Below are 18,090 nucleotides of genomic sequence, written 5' to 3'. Positions count from 1 at the left end.
CCCATCCCCATCGTGCGACATTTCTCCCCCAGCCTGCAACGCACTTCCGCTCTGCGTCCCACGTCCGCCCTGCGTCCCTCTTCTTCAAACCACTGCCATGGCGCCCGAGGCTGTCTCGGACACTTCGCATCCATGCGGCTCGCCGCCCGCTGTGGGCGGCGTGCCCACCCCTGTCACCCCCGGCGTGTGGGCCGTCTCTCATCTCGACATCGACCGCGTCCAGGCCCAGAACGCCCAAGCCTCCGGCCGCTCTAGTGTATTCGAGCTCGTCACCGAAGTCACTTTTTTCTGGTCCTATCCTGCAAAGTCCGCTTTCGTTACAGGCACCTTTTCGAATTGGGAAACAACTGTACCCATGACCCTCACACAGTCTCCCGAAGGGCCCGTGTGGGTACTCTCCAAAGCCCTGCCACGGGGCGATTACCAGTACAAGTTCATTATCGACAATGTTTGGCGGCATGCGCCCGACCAGCCTATCGCCTTCGATGAACGCGGCATCATCAACAATGTTCTGTCTGTTACCGTCGAGCCCTGCGGTGACGTCACCTGCTTCTGCACCTCTTTCTTCGACTCCGAGCCAGCCGTTGCCATCACAAAGACGGGCCCGGAGAGTCGTATCGAGCAAGGTGTCATGACACCCAAGACTATCAAGCGCTTTCAGCGCAATATTGGCGTCGCGTATCGATACGTCGAGCGTGATAATCCATGTATTCTCCCCTTTCGCAAGGCCTATATGCATACCGAGATTTCGGACAGACCATTTGATGTTACCGTCGTCAACGTCAACAACCTCAAATCGGCGAAGCTCATGGACGCGCAAACGATAGATGGCACCATGTCGAGAGCCTCGTCGTTTGAAAATTTTGACGAGATGGCTCGCTATGATCCCAACGTCCCCGTTGTCGAGGATGCAGCGTACGCCGCCACTTTGAACGATATGGGGGGTTCCTTTCCACACACGGCCCCATATCGAGCTAACTTGCATTCGAGTGACCCCACAGAACTAGCCTATTCCGTGCGCGCCAGACTCTCGTCCCCGGTTTTTGGTTTCAGTCCCAACGAGTGCCATGAAGGGATTCGGTTAACCGACACAAACCACTGTGCTGTCCGCGTCCAGGAACGCGGCTTGTACAAAACGGTTCGAGGAGTTTTACCTGTGCGGCAAAGTCAAAAACGCATCTACTACGAGTTCTTCATTTTTCGGCAAGCAAATGGTGGTGGTGTTTGCATCGGGCTTAGCACGCACGAGCTTCCTCTCAACTGCCTTTGTGGAACAAGACCAAACTCGGTTGGATTCTCTACTTCTGGTAATTTGGTACAGACTATTGATGGCAAGGAAACATGGCGAGACTTTGGGGAGGAACTACAGTCGGGGTGCACAGTGGGCTGTCTAGTGTCTATGAAGGATTCGTCCGGAGAAGAGGGCAACCGAAAAGCGCCGCGGAAAACGTCTACCGAGTTTTTCGTCGATGGAAAGTCAAAAGGAACTGTTGACTACGAGTTTGTTGGGGACCTAGATGTCTTCCCTACACTGTCTTTGTTTGCAAGGCATGCCCGTGTTTACTCTCTATTCAATGGCCAGGACATGTTGTACGCCTCATGTTTGCCTGCAAACGAAGAAATACTAACTTTGGATGGTCAGACGATCACAAGAGATGCCGGTAATACCCCAAAGAGTCTAGGTTTCGCTGCAAAGCATGGAAATGGTGCCTCTGAGAATCAAGAATGAGCATGCGCCTTTCGTTGTTGTCTGGCAATCCGCTTGTTAATATCTCGCTTTTCCGAGCGTGTCAGATTATCCATCCAGAGTCTTTTGCAAGTTATAACTGTTATGCACTATCTTCGTGGCCCACTTTTGGACGAGGTGGTCCTCTCTCCTGACCTGTAGACGGAAGAATTTACGCCCTGTCACTCTAACGCAAGACATACCACGAGTAACGTCCGTCCAGACGTGAGCTCATTAAAATAATTTGTTGCAGCCATCTGGACCACTTACTTCCTTGAGACTGCCACTACTTCACGCTAATGTGTGTTCAAAAACGAGTCTTTGTCGTCATGTTTTCTGCCCTTCTCGGCGAATCAGTCGCTGACGAATATCCGCGAAGCAATGTCTTCGACAAGCCATTGCAAGCTCTGAGCAAGATTTGTTGTGCTTTTGCTGCCCTCTTCTCGTGAGTAAGCTGAGCAAGGAAATACTTGCCAATGCCTCTTGCGGCCAATCACATCATTCAATGCCAATTCTGCCACTATTCCTTCAGGGCTCAGAGCTCCAGCCAAGTCTTGCTTGTTCGCTAAGATTAGCAGGGAGGCCCCGGCGAGCCTTTCCTCTTTGAGCAGTCCTTCCAATTCCTTCCGACAGTCAGCCAGTCGCCTTGTATCTGCAGAGTCGACTACCCATATAATGCCATCAGTTTGCTCAAAATAGTTTCTCCAATACGCGCGAATTGTCTGCTGTCCACCGACGTCCCAGATATTCAAGCGGTATCCGTCAAAATCCATGGTATCAATATCGAATCCCAGGGTGGGCGATACGGTGTGCACATCTTCGCCTTTCAAATGCTTTACAAATGTCGTCTTTCCGGCGTTGTCCAGTCCAAGAATCAGAATTCGCATTTCACGTTCCTTCTCCTTCACTTTTCGCAAGATAGTCAATAGCCCCATACTGCCTGCTACTGGGCAGAAAAAATAAAGCAGAAAGTGGAGGTTCTCGTCTTCCTGCGCAAGTTTACTCAAGCACTCTCAAAGGGCCAGTAGCCGTTAACGTGAGCTGTTGATATCAACAAGACAGCGCTCCATCAGAGTCGTCAAAGGCATGCGACCGAGCCGCGCGACGGCGTTTCTCTCGGCCGCATCTCCTGTTGCCACTGAAGGCGCTTTTGCAAAAAAATTCAAAATATATTGTTGCAAAGCAGCTCATAAGAAAGAATGAACTGTGCTGTACGATTGGTAAAGGCTCTTTTGACTACAGTACAGTACTGAGAAGTTTTGGATCAGACTCGTGCGCAAAGAATGATCAAGGCTTTGTTACGCTAGTGACACACCTACCCAACCCTTCCTTACCCACTATTCTAGAGTTGGTTTCAGAAACAAAACGCCCTCACCCATCGCAAGGTTTGGTCCATCGTGGGGCCTTTTTTGCGGAAGCGGCCAAGATGTCGAAAGCCAAGATGTCGAAGGCTGCGGATGAGAAATCTGAGCAGGTGAACCAAGCTCTCATGAAGCTTCGGTTTCAAAATTACAACCCTCGAACAGAGAAATTGAAAAAGTGTAAGTCACGGATGGCATTTTTATAACTTTTGGATTTTGTAGTGGGGGGGGGCCGGGATGAGCCTTTTGACTTCCTTCTAACTTAAAAGTGTACTACTTCCACTTGACTACTTTTATGAAACCAGTTCGTGAAGAAGGCTCTGATCCCAGAGAGCTGCTGCGAGAGATAACAGAAGCACAAGCGGAATTGCTAAAATCCACAAACCGAAAGTTTGGAGATCCCTCTTTAGATCTTGACAACCTAATCCCCAGAAAAGGCAGCTGGGACATGGAGAGGGCACTTCAGCCAAAGCTTGAAAGGCTAGAGAAACGTACAGAGAAGGCTATACTGGAAATTGTGAAGCGAAAGTTGGGCTCCGAACTGAATCGCGAAGAAACACTAAGACGAGCAGACATTTCTTCTGATGAAGATTAACTCAGGCCGCTCAGACGTGGTTGCGCCCGCAAGAGGCATGCCAAATAAACATATTTCTGAGTAGGTCATAGAACACGATCCTTTACATGGAAGCCGCTAAAGCAAACAATGCGTGAGACAATCGGCATAATGTAGGAAGATCTGCGTGTCCTCAATCTACTTATGTCCGAGTGATTTAGCCTTGGCGAGACCGCGCAATTTGAGAGATCTATTCTTTCGCTCCCTTCGTTGCTTGCGAGAGCCGGTCGGCATGTCAGCCATGCCCGCACGACGCAGTCTGTATGTTGGTTCAAACTTCTTGGCTGAGGTAAGGTTGTCGTAGATGACACCAAACCCAGTGCTCTTTCCACCACCAAACTGAGTAGAGAATCCGAAAAGGAATATTGTCGACGGATCCGACACCTTGTACATTTTTGTGAGCTTCTCCGTCAATTCGGCCTTGGGCACGTTCGCACGACCCGGATGCAAGACATCGATGACCTACGCAGTGACATGATAAGAATACGAATCGTGTCAATAACTCAAAAATGCTGCACGCCTCAACACGGAACGCAACAGTGGGCCCTCTGCGAGTTTGTCGCTGCCTTTCTCTGTAAGATGATCAAGAAAAAACAACTGAAGCTTTATTGCTACATTGGCGGAGCCCTCCTGTGCGGTTGGGATAAATGCTAACGTTGTGTCTAGATCGACAATGCGAATATACTTACAAATTGCTTGCGCTGGAGAAGGCGATTGGTGAGGAACTTGCGTGTCCTGATTGTGCAGGTCTTGGAGTCAGACATATTGGCGGCCTTTTTCAGAGAAGTTCTTGGCTTCCAGAACTGCTAGCGGAGACAAAGATCAGCGTTGCGGAGATGAATTGAGCTAGAGTGGTAATAGGGGTTAATCAGGCGGGAAAGGGATGGATGTGTGAGTATCAAAGAGGAAAGGGTCATGCGCCGGCTGCCCACCGGCGAGGCGACGCCGGTGTTGATCATACATTACAGCTATGATACTGCATAGCACTAAGCCACTGAGAAGCGTCCATTGAGCTTTCCAATTTCAATTACATATACTTAATTGTATTTGAGAGTGCCATGGTATTCTTCTATGGGGATGGCAAAATTTCGAATGTTTCTTGCATTTTGGCATGCCTTTGTTAGAAGCTTAACATTTCAAAAAGATCCTCTCTGCAGGTGCCTGTGCCTATCGCCAAGGACTGCATTTCCTGAACCATACGCTAGGGCTCGTTTTTGTGGAACGGGAATCACCCTGCTCCTGCACTATGGCTTCTCTGGGCACCGGCGGGCCGAAAGAATCGACAGAATGGGATGACATTCTAAAGTCGAAAGGCATCATTCCCGAAAAAACGCAGGAAGAGCTCGCCGAGGAAGCTCTAAAAGAGCTCGTAGAGGATACAGTTGAGAACTACGACCCCCACGAAGGAAAGAAAATCGAAACGCTCGAAGAGGAATTGGAAGAGGCAGACTCGGATGAAGAGAAAATCCTGCAGCAATACCGGGACAAGCGTATCGCACAAATGCGTGAAGAAGCGATGAAACCAAAATTTGGCCCTGGTGTTACCTATGTCTCTGCAAGTGACTGGAAATCCGAAGTGACAGAAGCGCGAGGAAGCATTTACGTCGTAGTACACCTGGTAAGTCCCATTCGCCATGTGAGGCTATGTGAAAATTTTCCCCACTACCGACACTAACATTGCGTTTCTGTACATCTTTTGATTCTTAGTTTGCACCATCTCTAGAGGGATGTAAAGTGATGGATGCCAGGTTGTTAGAACTCTCTGCGAAATTCCGCTCGACGAAGTTTTTGCGGTGCAAGTCTAACGACGCAATCAAGAATTACCCGGACAGCAAATGCCCAACTCTTCTTGTCTATAAGGAAGGCAAAGTACTCAAACAATTTGTGGGCCTGGGGGCCTTCGGGGTGAAGACTCCTGTCGCGGATGATATCGAATGGGCGCTGCACAAAATCGGTGCGGTTGAGTCTGAAATGGTAGAACCGCCGAAGGCTGACGCAAAGCGCTTCAACTTGAGCCGATTCTAATCATCGGAAATGATGTAGGTAAATAAATATAGGGTCAAAGTGTAGATTTTGGGGCATTTATTACAGAGATATATAAATATATCTCTGTAATAAATAATTCATTGCTCATTGCTGTGCTGGCGACCATTTGGGCCAAATATTGGGATCAGCGACGCCCGGAATAGACAGTATTTCCGGAACGAGCCGCATTGAGCGAAAGTCAAACTGAACAGCGGAGAAATACCCGGTTAGTGATCAGTCGAGAGCACGGAGGCATCGACATCGTGCAACATGTCTGTGCGAGAGAAGGTTTTTGTGCGGAAGTCAAGGAGAGGCAACGTCCAAGTTATCGCGAGAGAGCATTATCTTCGGGACGACCTGGCTTGCGGCGCACTGAATTGCCCGTCTTGTCCTGTACGTTACATGCATTTTTCTATGAACATCTCGACAGACGAGAAGCTGGATACATTCAGGCTGGACACGTCCTAACAGTATCTCAGAACTGAGGAATCTAACATTATGTTTGCCATATTCCCTCTCTTACTCCCTTTCACAAATTTCCGTTCACAGAAGAAAAGTCTGGGCAAGGCGGCTGGTCGTCTACCTTCCTCCAAACGCGTCCTGGTCCCAGACACCGATGCGGTTTTAAGGCAACCTGATATGATAGTGAAGAAACATCCTGCACTATCCGATGTTCTTTTTTTGCAAAGCACGCTGCGAGGTGTGCGATCGAAATCAGCAGAAATTTACGATCATGTTCGAAGTATATTGACAACGGAAGAAGACGGGAAGTATACAGCGATTTTCTCAAATGAGAATAGGAGGGAAACATATGTACACAGAAAGCAGTCTGGAGAACCAGAAGATGCATACGACCGCCGTCTCACAGTGGCAGCCATAAAATGGCTCAACACACACTGGAAAGGCCTGGGTATGCAAGCAGTTCTTTTGAGTGACACATCAAAAAGCAGTTCTGAGGATGTTGGCATTCCAGTAGTTACCGTTAAGTCTATTGTTGAGAAGCATGAAGACTTGCTGGAGCTGTATGCGGAGCGGGATGAGGAACCGGAGGACATGGAAGTAGAAAATGGCTCTGACGAAAAACCGTCAAGAACCAAACGACCACGCGCAATCTATCCCGACTATATACCGGAGCGTAAGGCGAAGGCTGGTGTAAAAGCAGGTCGATACTATCAGGGGACCTTCCACCCGAGCCCGTATGACGTCACAGAAGCTCATGTCACTGTCTGTCTGGACCCGAAGGACAAGACGAAACGAACACAAGTCTTGGTGAAAGGGAGAGAAAATCAAAATCGATCCATTGAAGGTGACATCGTCGTGATCGCTCTGCTGCCAAAATCGGAATGGAGCATTCCATCAAATCTTGCGATTGGAATCGAAGATGCTGACGTTGATAGTGATGCTGAGGAATCGGAGATTGATGTCGCGACATCTTCGAAGACAACCGATACCGAGGGACCGAAGAAAGAAGCAAAACCAACTGGTAAGGTTATTGCAATAGCGCAAAGAAGCTGGAGACCATATTGCGGCACTGTGAGTGAACAGAGCTACAAGGGTGGAGAGAGTGCATTGTTTGTACCGATTGCTCGCGGCGTTCCAAAGGTTCGAGTCCGTTCAAGGAGAGTGAAGGAATTCATCGGAAAGCGCGTGCTCCTAATCGTGGACAAGTGGGACCGCAACTCCTTGCACCCTTCAGGACATATTATTAGGGAAATCGGGTCGAGCGGAGATAAGGAGGCAGAGACCGAAGTCATCCTGATTGAAAACGGAATCCCGACGAGAAAGTTTTCTGACGCAGCGATGGGTTGCCTTCCAGATGAAACATGGAAGGTAACAGAAGAGCATGTAAAGTCGCGTTGGGACTTACGAGATTGGACCATCTGCAGCGTGGACCCTCCTGGGTGTACTGACATTGACGACGCATTGCATTTCCGACGGATATCAGATGAAGAGGTGGAAATTGGTGTTCATATCGCAGATGTTACTGCATTTGTGTCGCATGACTGCGCACTTGACAAGGAGGCTGCAGAGCGAGGATGTACGGTTTATCTCGTAGATCGAAGAATAGAGATGCTTCCATCGCTGCTCTCGGGCAACTTTTGCTCTCTTCGTGGCGGGGAAGAGCGATTAGCATTTTCAGCACTGATTCGTATGGATAACGACGGTAACGTGAAACAAGTCGAATTTGGTCGGTCTGTTATCAAATCAAGTGCAGCTCTCACGTATGAAGCGGCACAAAATCGGATCGATGCTGCTCGCAAGGGCATGTCGAAAGGAAAAGCCGTGGATGACAAAGTGACAGAGGGGCTTCTAGGACTTGCTGACATTGCGAGAAAACTACGGGAAAGGCGTATGGCAGCTGGGGCTCTCATTCTGGCTTCCCCAGAAGTGAAGTTTAAGATATCCGAGGAGCGGGATCAAATTACTGATGTGGCGATGTACCAAATCCGGGAAACGAATCGAATGGTGGAGGAATTCATGCTTCTCGCGAACATTGTAGTGGCAGAAAAGATGTTGAAGCATTTCCCACAATGCTCCATGTTGCGGCGTCACCCGAAGCCTTCGGAGGAAATGTTTGAGCCTTTGACTAAGGCTGCAAAATCTGCAGGCTTCGATATCGACGTGTCCAACAGCAAACGGCTAAATGAGTCATTGGCAGAGATTGAAGAGAAGGCTAAGGCGCAGGGAGATGACTACCTCGGGACACTGCTGCGTATTATCGCGACGCGGTCTATGACACAGGCTGTCTACTTCTCGTCTGGGGAGGTATCAGACCCTGAATATCTTCACTACGGTTTAGCAGCACCTGTATATACGCACTTTACGTCTCCCATCCGGAGATATGCCGACGTAATTGTGCACCGACTGCTGTCAGCTAGCATGGGTTTTGCTTCATTGCCGATGAGACTGCAGGATTCACAACACGTGAATCAGTTTGCTGAATCGATCAATCAACGTCATCAATGTGCGCAATACGCGGCACGGTCATCGACGCTTCTGCACACTGTGCTGCTATTCAAGAAGGCTGGAGGACAGGTTCGGGAGCCAGCTCGAATTATTCGGATACTAGGAAACGGGGTGGTTGTGCTGGTGCCCAAATACGGTGTGGAAGGCATTGTGCACATCGATGAAGATCAGCACCCCGTAGTGGACGAGAGCGGGTCGCAGATGACGCTGTCCGGGGGTCTGGTGTTGAAGATGTTGGGAAACATCAAAGTGGGTATCCGAGTTGACTCTGCTCCGGAGCGGATGGACAGAGTGATTTATGAGATGATGTGAGTAGGACTCGTGGCAGGTTGAGGGGCGGTTTGGCGGGTGGGGGTAGACGTTTGTAAAAATCGGAAGAAATTTGAGGGGTGCTGAGTGCATGAGGTCCAGAAGGGGCGGTGAACGTAGTTCACAGCCTGGCATCGAATACTGTACAACACTCTGTCCAATACTGGTTGTGGGCAGCAGCCTCTCAAGGCCGTCATAGCGCGACCGTAGCCGAACACTACAGTAAAACCATCGTCCTCCACTGCCGACCCTCGGCTCCGCTCTTTCTGCCCCGCCTGTCAAATCACTCACATACCTGCTCCCCTCCTCTTGCGAATTCCTCCCCTTCCCTCCGCCCCCCCTCCCTCCGCCCCCCCTCCCTTCCTCCCCCTTACCGTCCCCATCGAAGGCACCCCGCAATGGTGGCAGCCGAGGGTCCTTCCTCCGTGCTGACCGCCAAGCCCGCCAACGGCGCCGCCTCCGCCGCCAACTCACCCCCCCCCATCCACCGCCGTCACTACCTCCTCCCCCAACCAGAGCCCCGGCCGAACCCTCGCTGCCACCCCTCACCTCCAGCGTGTGGAGTTTCTCTACACGAGCACCCCAGTGGAGGGATGTGATCTCCTCCCCTACGTCGTCATTCGCACGGCCGCGGGCGAGGCCAAGTCCGCAGAGACCATCGAGGCCAAGACGCGTGGCGCGCTTTCCGTTCAGTATCGCTGGAACCGCTGCGCCTCCACCTACAGCTGTGCTAGAAACTCGTGCTTCAAACCTGCCGCTCATCAGTTTGTCCCGCTGCTCAAGATCGCCGCACACTATGCCCTCCCGGCGGACCAGTTCGAGTCGGTCATTCGCGACTCCTTCTTCTGCACCATTGAGTGCATGCGCACGAGCTGGGATGTCCTACGTGGCTATGCTGAGAAAATTGCCCGCACGTATCCGCGAAAGGATTCCACGGACCAGCTTTCGCCCGATGACAAGGTCGTTGCTGTGCGCAGCCACGCCGTTGTCGGCCGAAACGAAGGCGTTTTTGAAGATCCCTTGAGGAATCCTATCAAGGTTTCAGAGGTTGCTTTCATTCGAAACTATGCCCCGACCCCTGATGACGTCGGTCATATCTTGGAACTCGTTTGTCGCTATGTACAGAGGAATTCAGATGGCACCGTAGACATTGGTCCCCCGCTATCAGTTCGTTCCATGGCTGTCCGAAAGATCCCGAAACCGCCACCAGAACGCCGAATGCTCAACTTGGCTACGGGAGAGTTTTACAACGCGAAGACTAAGCGCCCGGGGACGTTCAGAGTCGTGACATACAACATCCTGTCCGAAATTTATGCGAACGCCCAAGCCTATCCACGCTGCCCGTCATGGGCGTTGGCATGGACGTACCGGAAGCGCAATTTGATCCGCGAGATGGCCCAATTCGATGCAGATATCCTGTGCCTGCAAGAGGTCCAGGCTGATCACTACGAAGATCACTTTCAGCCATACTTTTCGCGTCTTGGCTACGAAGGTTGCTTCAAGGTGAAGACGAGAGAATCAATGGGGCGAAAGGGCAAAATTGATGGATGCGCAACCTTCTTTCGAAAAGACATGTTTGTCTTACGAGAACAGCACATTGTAGAATATAACGCCATTGCACACTCAAGGACAAAGGAATCGCGCACTTTGAATAGATGTCTGAAGGGTAATGTCGGCCTCATTCTCATCCTCGATGTTATCGACGGGTCAGGGCCAATCGTTGTTGCAAACACTCACACTTACTGGGACCCAGACCTCACAGATGTCAAATTGTTCCAAGTGGATGTCTTCATGCAGGAACTGGAGTTATTAATTTCAAGTCGCAGACTAGGTCCCGACGTCCCAATTATCCTTGGAGGTGATTTCAACTCCGAACCGGTTAGCTCTGTCTACGAGTTGATATCAACAGGGACGTGCTCGCTCACGAAGCCAGATGTCCCAGATGACATATACAACGTTCTGTCTTCGTGTCGCTTGCAGCATAATCTGCACATGCGCTCGACGTATGCTCTGACCGGTTCAGAACCAGCGTTCACGAATTATACGCATAATTTCGTTGGCGTGTTAGATTACATTTGGTATGGCTCTGACAGTATTGTACCAACGGCAGTCATGGAGATTCCGGACGTACAGCGGCTGTTCGGTAAGGAAGCAGAGACGAACGCCGAGGACGGGATTCCCAACGCACAGTGGAGTTCTGATCACGTTGCACTCATGGCAGATTTTCAGCTTCTGAAACGGCCAGGCATGACCCATCACCAGATGTAATTCCCTTTTCCCTGTAGCAAAACCTCTTTCACTCCATTGCCAATACAGTTTAACACGTTGAACAAACGCGCTGTTGTACTGGATCTCCAAGATGACGGGAGAGGCAAGGTTTCCCTTCCTTTCTTATTCGCATGACCATAACCCCATGCACGTAAATACGAACGACGCCCGTGTTATCCACAATTAATGCGCGAGTGTCTCCACTCTCCGAAAGGATATGTTCAAGCGGAGATTTCACGCCTTCATGCGGGCCCGAATGTTGGCACACCGACAAGCCTTGACGTTAGCGTATTCTGTAATTCCTCGCACTTTTGCCGTTCGGTATCAATCATGACAACCTGCTGAGTAACCTTGGGAGAGATCCCATGCTCCAATTCAATGCAACCACCCCTGCCCATGACCATTTGCACGCGACCGCTCTTGAAGAAACGTAGCTTTCCAACAGGCCGGGTGGAACCCCTTTCCCCAACTTTCCTAAGGTCTGTTCCCAATCCGCGCATGCGTTCCGCTGCTGCAACAGCCGCAGCAACAGAGCTTTCGACCTTGTCATGCTCTGGTTCCTGTCTATCGTTCTTTGAAGTTCCATCTGTATCCTTCCTTTCCATCAATGCGAGCAGCCCGGGTAACTGCATGAACGTCAGCGAATCATGACTGGACAATACTTTTCGTGCCACAGAACCTTTTGCAAACATTTCTGGCCGCAAATTGCCAGCATCGTTGTCTCCATCATCAATGGCGTCAATCTCCATGGGCTCCTCCTTACTTCCAAGCGTAACACCTTCTTCGTCGTCATCCGATACATCAATATGTGCCCCTTTGGACTCAAAATCCCGATATTCTGGAGGCAGATCCCTCAACCCAGGGAGCGACACGGGAAGCAGCAATCCATCCCTAGTCAGCTTCCCAGCGTACGGTGCAATATCCTTGTTTCGCGCCTCAAATGAAGTTTCCATCATGTCATCGTCGCTGTCATCAGCAACTTCCAAGTGCTCCATAAATGATATGACTTTCTGTTCCGCCTTCAAAACCTTCGCCCCACTCCCCCCTGGTACCCCAAAACCGTCCTGTGACTGCATGGGACCGTCTGCATCCAGTAACGCTCCTAGCTGCCCCGTGTCTACATCCATCCCCGTAGAGCTACTCGCCGCATTTGTGCTACTCGCTGCTCCAATGGACATCGAAGACACGACCGAGCTCTTCCGACTCGTCGCAGCGCTTCCACCTGACGACGGAACCCGACTGGGCACTCGCATGGGTGCGATCTGTCCAAGCCCCACAACGTTCGAGTTGTATTGTGCGGCTCCACGTCCCCTCCCATGTGCATCCTTCCCTCTCCCCCGCCCGCGTCCGCGCGGCACGCGAGCTGGCGGTGGTTGAATGGGACGAGCCGCTTGTGGGGGGGGCTTGCGACGGGCTACTTGGCGAGGAACGACCCGACGACCGCGCCCGCGCCCGCGCCCCCGGCCGCGTCCCCGGCCTCGACCGCCTCGCCCCCGGGCGGCTGGCGCTGAACCACTTTCCGATGCGGCCCCGGTGCCATCGCGGTCGCCTTCTTCAGGGACCGGCTCCGGTGTCAAATTATCCATTGCAGATAGGATCTTGACGGGAACGGTGCTCGGAGTCGCACCGTTCGACAAATTCCAAAGCGGCGCAGCGAAGTGGAAGGTAGAGGAGGGACGGGAGGCCAACTGGTCGCTTTCTTTGGATGCGGAACTTCAAAGGACGACAGCGCAATCCGCGAGGGCAGCCCATGAACGGTATCATAATGGATTTAAGTCGCTGTATTCGTAGGTTCAAAATTTACCAAAAAAGCACTTTGAGAAATCTGAGGGCTTTTATGCGGCTGAATTGTGACCCAACTACTTCCGCCACTAATCCGCACTTACTCCTCTATCCTGCCTGTCCCCTGCCATCAATACATATCCTTCCTGTTGATACAAAAATAGACAAGCCTTCAGACATCAGAACGTTTTGCCCTTACCCTTGCAGGTCTCGGGGCATACGGTGACTGCTGCCCCCGTGTATCGAACAGGTGACATAGTGCTTGTTTTTTTCTGGAGGGTCGTCTGCTTGGAACAATGTTTAAAGAAAGACTGTTCCCTCTCAAGCACAGCTTTGGATTAGTGATCCTTTTTTTGATAGTCTTGTGGTGGGCTATGTGGTTCCTGTCCTATACGTGAGCTTGCGTGTAAGAAATATCAATCCTCTGCACTCGATCTTGCGTAATCGGTATAAAAACGTAGTACGTACCGTACATGAGTGAGTGAGAGGCAGTTGGATTGGAGAGCCAGTGTTCTAATTTCACACAGTCAATAGATGTGATATTCGCAGATTTCAGTCACGTTGCGTTGTTCGTCATCTAGGAGTCTTCAGTGAGCTCATTGTAACCTGTGACGATTCAAGACCCTACAAGGCTATACTGCCAAAAGGCGAAATATCATTCTTGGATCAACACTTTTGCTACAGATGACTGTACTTTCGACTTCGCACTATTCTAAGAATCGCCAGCCATTGGAAGAGCAAACTGATAGCTCTCTGCATAAAGTGGTTACAAACAGTACAGTACTGTAGTCCTCTCAAAACAAACGGCGCCAAATGTTTAAGATGCAACACGTAACAAATCCTACGACGAGACACAATGAAATGTGATTGGGCCCACTTAACCCTTCTGAAGTAAACGGGGGTTTCGACGTTGGGAAATTTGGGCAGAAATGTGATGGTCCGTTCCAGATATTGTTTTAGAATCTATTTTGTGATTTGCATGACAAGTTATTGTCATGTAACCACCTGCTCTGTTGCCCGGATGTCTCTAGATTTCCTTCCTTGCCTTTGACACCTCTACTTCTTTCTTTTATAGAGGCTCGTCAAAAGAAACTCAAAAGCCCCGGTTGGCATTCCCGAGACATCCTCTATCATCTTAGTTGCTTCTTCGTATGTCTTGTTCTCAAATTTGAGGAATTTATCCTTCAATCCAAGCCTTGTATATACTTCCTTGACTTTGTCCGAATTGGCTTTGTTCTTGACGCCGTAGTTTTCATTAAGGATAGCCATATCTGCGGGCGTGGCCACTTTGAGGGCTTCGACGATAAGCCAGGTGCATGTATTCTCCTCGATATCGGTACCTACCTTGCCTGTGACTTCAGGATCGCCAAACGCATCCAGAAAGTCATCCTGGGCTTGGAAAAAATGACCAATTTTGAGACATATTTGCTTTGCCGTATCATAGCATTTCTGATCGGAGACCTCAGCAAGTCGCATTCCCAAGGCGACAGGCAAATAGAAGGTATAATGCGAGGTCTTATATTTGTAAATTCTCGCAAGCGCGTCATCCGTAAAGCGATCTAACTGCACCTTGTCCGCCTCGTTGGACGTCAAGTCGAGCAGTTGGCCGATCTCGGTAGTGTACGTAATATCCTGAAAGAGGTGGACCAAGTCGACATAAACGGACGAGTCGCGAAAGTGCTTGCGAATGAGGCGGTAAATCATGCTCTCAAGCACGAGCGAGTCGTTAATGGCGTTAAGCCCGACTTGCGGAAGTCGAAAAAAGCAGGGCTGGCCGCGGCGCGTGACGGAGGCATCCATGATGTCATCGGCGACGAGGAAGAAGGCCTGGAGCAGCTCTACGCACCAGCCGAGGATGTACGCGGCACGCTCTTCGTGGGGCTTGATGGCGTCGCCCTTGCGGAAGGCTTTGTAGCAATGAGACACGGCCAGGCCGCGGTTGAGCTTGCCGTGCGGGACGTTGTACTCGAGGTTGTGGCGGATGTATTTGAGGGCGTCCTCCGGGAGGTCGAATTGGTCATGCAGTTCGGCCATGATCTCGTCGACGAGCTCCGGGAAGACGGCCTTGAAATTGGCCTTCAGATCTGAGGTCGCCGATGCCCCCGACGGCGGGGCCACGTCGGTGGAGCCCATCTTGGCGAGGTGGCGGCGGGGATGGGGATGCCGATGGGGATGCCGATGGGACTGGAGATGCAAGAAGAGGCTAGGGACTCGCAAAGTGGAAGCTGACGCCGGTGCTCGGCGATGGTAGAAGCCGGGTGCGCTTCGGCACTGCTGAAGGGAATGGCGGGAATGTAGAGCGCGGGCTTGCTGAAGTGATCTGAAGAAGCATCGCATGGAGAGACAGTCGTGTGCCGCGTTGCACCTCTCAATGATCAGATTTCGGCGAATAGGCATTCATGAGGCCTTCATGAGGGAATGCTTCACAGACGTCTTAAAAGACGCCACATTGTACAGTACTTTTCAACCTTGGCGCTTCTCTCACATTAAATTAATCTCCGTTTATCAAAGAAAAACCCTATCTCCTGCCCCTTCGTGGCACGTCTTTTCTTCCGCTCCCTTAACCTTCACTCTCCCATCCTTCCACCTCCCCCCATCCCTCCACCCCGCGTCACCGCCGCACTCTGCCCGTGCCACGGGCGCACGCATGTCACATCCGTCCATATGACTGACAACCACATATCAGGTCGGCCTACGCAGCCCCTCCCGCAACCCGCTGCCCCTCGCGCCCCGTACAACCCTGCCCCCGCCTCCGCTGTCGCGCTGCGCATGTCGCGCCCCCTGCCGCCGCTCATCCCGCCATTCCGGCTATGCCTGATCGAAGAGGGGGTGTACCGCGGGGGCCACCCCTCGCTGAAGAACATGCGGTACCTACGTCGCCTCAAGCTCCGCACGGTGCTGTCGCTGGTGCCGGGGAGCACGGGCCCTTCGAGCGACCTGCGGGAGTACTGCGACGCGGAGGGGGTCACGCTCTTCTGGCACGCGGTCGACAAGTACGACGACGGCTTCTCGCACACGCCGCAACTGGTCGCCTCGCTGCTGAACAAGCTCGTCGACCCCCGCAACCACCCCATCTTTATCCACTGCCGCGACGGCGGCCATAACACGGGGCTTGTGGTGATGTGCTTGAGACGGCTACAGAACTGGAACTTGCCCACGATTTATGAGGAGTTTATGCGGTATACAAAGGCGAACGATATCACGTTTAAGGAGAAAAAGTTTGTCGAGGCGTTTCACGCGCCCGTGCTGATCCCGTTGCAGATTCCCGTGTGGCTTTGGGATGGCGTCAGGCATAGCAAACACCCGTCTGTGAAGCTGGAGCTCGAGGTAGATCCCGACGCGTCCACTAGCAAGGTAGCGGGGGTGGGAGTAACAAATGTTACGGAGAAGGAGGGTTTTGGGGAACAGAGTGTGGTGCAAGGGAAAGGGAAGGCAGGGGAGATGTGGAAGCGTCCGAGACAGACACACAAACAAATTGAAGTGCACGTCTCATTGAAGTTGGGAGCGCTGGACCTCACAGGGGTAGGCTTTGCAACTTGCTGTCGTCCAGGTATGGATATGACAGATATGGATGGGGCAGGGGATGTGAAGTCAAAGGGGGCACAACACAAGCAAAGCGAGAGACTCAAAGGGTGATGGCAAATGTTGTTTTTGATGAGTAAGTTGATGTTGGTTTAATGTGTTGTGTTATTGGGAGTGTTGATAAGGGTGAAATCTACCTATGGTTAGGTATAAAAGGGGAGTGCGGGGGGGGGGGGGGTGGGTGAAACGGATGAGCTCCGAAATATGTGCAAACCTATAGGATGAGCCCCAAAGTGCAATAGAGCACAAAGAAAAGGAGAAAGGAGTGAAAATGATACACGCGGACTGACTGGGTGTGGGGCCAGCAACCGAAAATTAGACATTACGGTGAGATGTGTGCACGCAATGTCGAAAAGGGGAAGTGATGAAGTGGGCGCCATCAAGATCGAGGGGCGGTTGCTCGCGGGGCTGGGCGGCCCATAGAATTGCGCCTGTGCAGCGGGCCATTGGTGGCGGCACGCGAGGTGCAAGCAGTTATGGCATCGACAATACGCAGGGCATCGTCCTTGGTCTGGGTGTAATGGGTAGGGACCGAGTGGTTGGAGTGAAAATCGGCATTGATGGGGCTAGCCGGGGATGGCGGGCGGAATATTTTGTCCGGGGAAGGCCTCTGAGGATTAGGAGTTTTGATGATGGATTTGGTGGTGTTGCGAGCGGAGGAGAGAAGGGCGTAGACTTCTGAAATGGTCATTCTCTTTGCGGGGTCCTTGTGCAAAAGGCCGCGGATAATCTTGAGGAGATCGTCGGGAATACGAAGGGCGGATGGGAATCGGTGGGGGGCGGCGTGAAGAATGCGATACTTGGTGGCGCGATCATTGGCTTGTTCGGAATTGCCGGGGCGGGCACCGTTGAAAGGGTAGGCACCGACGAGGGCAGTGTAAGCAAGGACGCCCATAGACCAGGCGTCAGCCGTGGGGGAGGGGGGGAGCGAGGGGTCATTGATGAGCTCCGGGGCGAGGTAGTGCAGGGTACCACGAAGTGAGGAGTTGGGGTTTTTGTGAGCAATGCGGGCGGCGCAGCCAAAATCGGCAAGCTTTGCGGTGTTCGACTTGGAGATGACGACGTTCTCCAACTTGAGGTCAAGATGAGCAATCCCCTCGTGGTGGAGATACGAGAGGGCGTTGGCAATGTCGGCCAGCCTTCTCCTGAGGACAGGGGGCGGCAGGGAGCCTGCGGCGGCGACCTCTGCAAACATATCGCCCGCCGGAGCGAGTTCAGTGACTAGTGCGAGCGAGAGCGACTGAGCACTAGGTGTGGAAGAGAGGTGATGGTGAGGCGGACGGGCCGGATGGACGGCGTGCAGACGAATGATGTTGGGATGGCGAAGCGGGTAGTGTAAGGCGACCTCCCTGCGCACGGCAGGACGAAGCTTGGACGGCGGGATGACCTTGACGGCGAAAGCGGGGGACGATGAGGAGGCGGCCGACGCGCGATATACTCGGGCAGAGACGCCGCGG

General features: G+C 51.9%; 12 protein-coding genes; 6 read left to right on the top strand and 6 right to left on the bottom strand.

Moving 5' to 3' along the window:
- Nucleotides 1–739, bottom strand: part of CHC_T00002332001 (hypothetical protein) — a 1,092-nt gene extending 353 nt beyond the window's left edge. Inside the window, exon 1 of the mRNA XM_005713279.1 lies at nucleotides 1–739. This exon is cut by the window's left edge and continues 353 nt beyond it. Within this exon, the coding sequence (XP_005713336.1) occupies nucleotides 1–739 (739 nt within the window).
- A 69-nt stretch (nucleotides 740–808) lies between these two features.
- Nucleotides 809–2,040, top strand: CHC_T00002331001 (hypothetical protein). XM_005713278.1 is given in 2 exon segments: nucleotides 809–1,729; nucleotides 1,730–2,040. The coding sequence occupies 1 exon segment, from the start codon at nucleotides 809–811 to the stop codon at nucleotides 1,727–1,729; it is 921 nt and encodes a 306-aa protein (XP_005713335.1). The 3' UTR covers nucleotides 1,730–2,040.
- Nucleotides 2,041–2,079: 39 nt separating this feature from the next.
- CHC_T00008923001 (hypothetical protein) lies at nucleotides 2,080–2,661 on the bottom strand. Its single transcript, XM_005713277.1, has one exon. The coding sequence runs from the start codon at nucleotides 2,659–2,661 to the stop codon at nucleotides 2,080–2,082; it is 582 nt and encodes a 193-aa protein (XP_005713334.1).
- Nucleotides 2,662–2,925: 264 nt separating this feature from the next.
- CHC_T00002330001 (hypothetical protein) lies at nucleotides 2,926–3,682 on the top strand. The gene is made up of 3 exons (XM_005713276.1): nucleotides 2,926–2,946; nucleotides 3,075–3,267; nucleotides 3,393–3,682. Exons 1-3 carry the CDS (start codon nucleotides 2,926–2,928, stop codon nucleotides 3,680–3,682), a joined length of 504 nt encoding a protein of 167 aa, XP_005713333.1.
- A 53-nt stretch (nucleotides 3,683–3,735) lies between these two features.
- CHC_T00002329001 (hypothetical protein) lies at nucleotides 3,736–4,612 on the bottom strand. XM_005713275.1 is given in 4 exon segments: nucleotides 3,736–3,838; nucleotides 3,839–4,162; nucleotides 4,390–4,464; nucleotides 4,465–4,612. The coding sequence occupies 2 exon segments, from the start codon at nucleotides 4,462–4,464 to the stop codon at nucleotides 3,839–3,841; spliced, it is 399 nt and encodes a 132-aa protein (XP_005713332.1). The 5' UTR covers nucleotides 4,465–4,612; the 3' UTR covers nucleotides 3,736–3,838.
- Nucleotides 4,613–4,878: 266 nt separating this feature from the next.
- On the top strand, nucleotides 4,879–5,769 carry CHC_T00002328001 (hypothetical protein). XM_005713274.1 is given in 4 exon segments: nucleotides 4,879–4,946; nucleotides 4,947–5,318; nucleotides 5,408–5,725; nucleotides 5,726–5,769. The coding sequence occupies 2 exon segments, from the start codon at nucleotides 4,947–4,949 to the stop codon at nucleotides 5,723–5,725; spliced, it is 690 nt and encodes a 229-aa protein (XP_005713331.1). The 5' UTR covers nucleotides 4,879–4,946; the 3' UTR covers nucleotides 5,726–5,769.
- Nucleotides 5,770–5,995: 226 nt separating this feature from the next.
- CHC_T00002327001 (hypothetical protein) lies at nucleotides 5,996–10,148 on the top strand. The gene is made up of 4 exons (XM_005713273.1): nucleotides 5,996–6,118; nucleotides 6,275–8,983; nucleotides 9,390–9,915; nucleotides 10,027–10,148. The coding sequence occupies exons 1-4, from the start codon at nucleotides 5,996–5,998 to the stop codon at nucleotides 10,146–10,148; spliced, it is 3,480 nt and encodes a 1,159-aa protein (XP_005713330.1).
- A 29-nt stretch (nucleotides 10,149–10,177) lies between these two features.
- CHC_T00002326001 (hypothetical protein) lies at nucleotides 10,178–11,474 on the top strand. XM_005713272.1 is given in 2 exon segments: nucleotides 10,178–11,269; nucleotides 11,270–11,474. 1 exon segment carries the CDS (start codon nucleotides 10,178–10,180, stop codon nucleotides 11,267–11,269), a length of 1,092 nt encoding a protein of 363 aa, XP_005713329.1. The 3' UTR covers nucleotides 11,270–11,474.
- Nucleotides 11,475–11,511: 37 nt separating this feature from the next.
- CHC_T00002325001 (hypothetical protein) lies at nucleotides 11,512–12,345 on the bottom strand. The gene has a single exon (XM_005713271.1). It carries the CDS (start codon nucleotides 12,343–12,345, stop codon nucleotides 11,512–11,514), a length of 834 nt encoding a protein of 277 aa, XP_005713328.1.
- A 1,762-nt stretch (nucleotides 12,346–14,107) lies between these two features.
- CHC_T00002324001 (hypothetical protein) lies at nucleotides 14,108–15,388 on the bottom strand. The gene has a single exon (XM_005713270.1). It carries the CDS (start codon nucleotides 15,386–15,388, stop codon nucleotides 14,108–14,110), a length of 1,281 nt encoding a protein of 426 aa, XP_005713327.1.
- A 432-nt stretch (nucleotides 15,389–15,820) lies between these two features.
- Nucleotides 15,821–16,687, top strand: CHC_T00002323001 (hypothetical protein). Its single transcript, XM_005713269.1, has one exon. The coding sequence runs from the start codon at nucleotides 15,821–15,823 to the stop codon at nucleotides 16,685–16,687; it is 867 nt and encodes a 288-aa protein (XP_005713326.1).
- A 38-nt stretch (nucleotides 16,688–16,725) lies between these two features.
- Nucleotides 16,726–18,090, bottom strand: part of CHC_T00009076001 (Serine/threonine protein kinase) — a 1,488-nt gene continuing 123 nt past the window's right edge. The window contains exons 2-4 of the mRNA XM_005713268.1: nucleotides 17,166–17,978; nucleotides 16,848–17,064; nucleotides 16,726–16,766 (exon numbers count right to left, since the gene is read on the bottom strand). Coding sequence (XP_005713325.1) covers nucleotides 16,726–16,766; nucleotides 16,848–17,064; nucleotides 17,166–17,978 — 1,071 coding nt within the window. The remainder of the gene's footprint in view (nucleotides 16,767–16,847; nucleotides 17,065–17,165; nucleotides 17,979–18,090) is intronic.

Source organism: Chondrus crispus, genomic scaffold (genome assembly GCF_000350225.1).
Source record: "Chondrus crispus Stackhouse genomic scaffold, scaffold_135, whole genome shotgun sequence".
NCBI lineage: Eukaryota > Rhodophyta > Florideophyceae > Gigartinales > Gigartinaceae > Chondrus > Chondrus crispus.
This window is presented reverse-complemented; position numbering and strand designations above follow the sequence as displayed.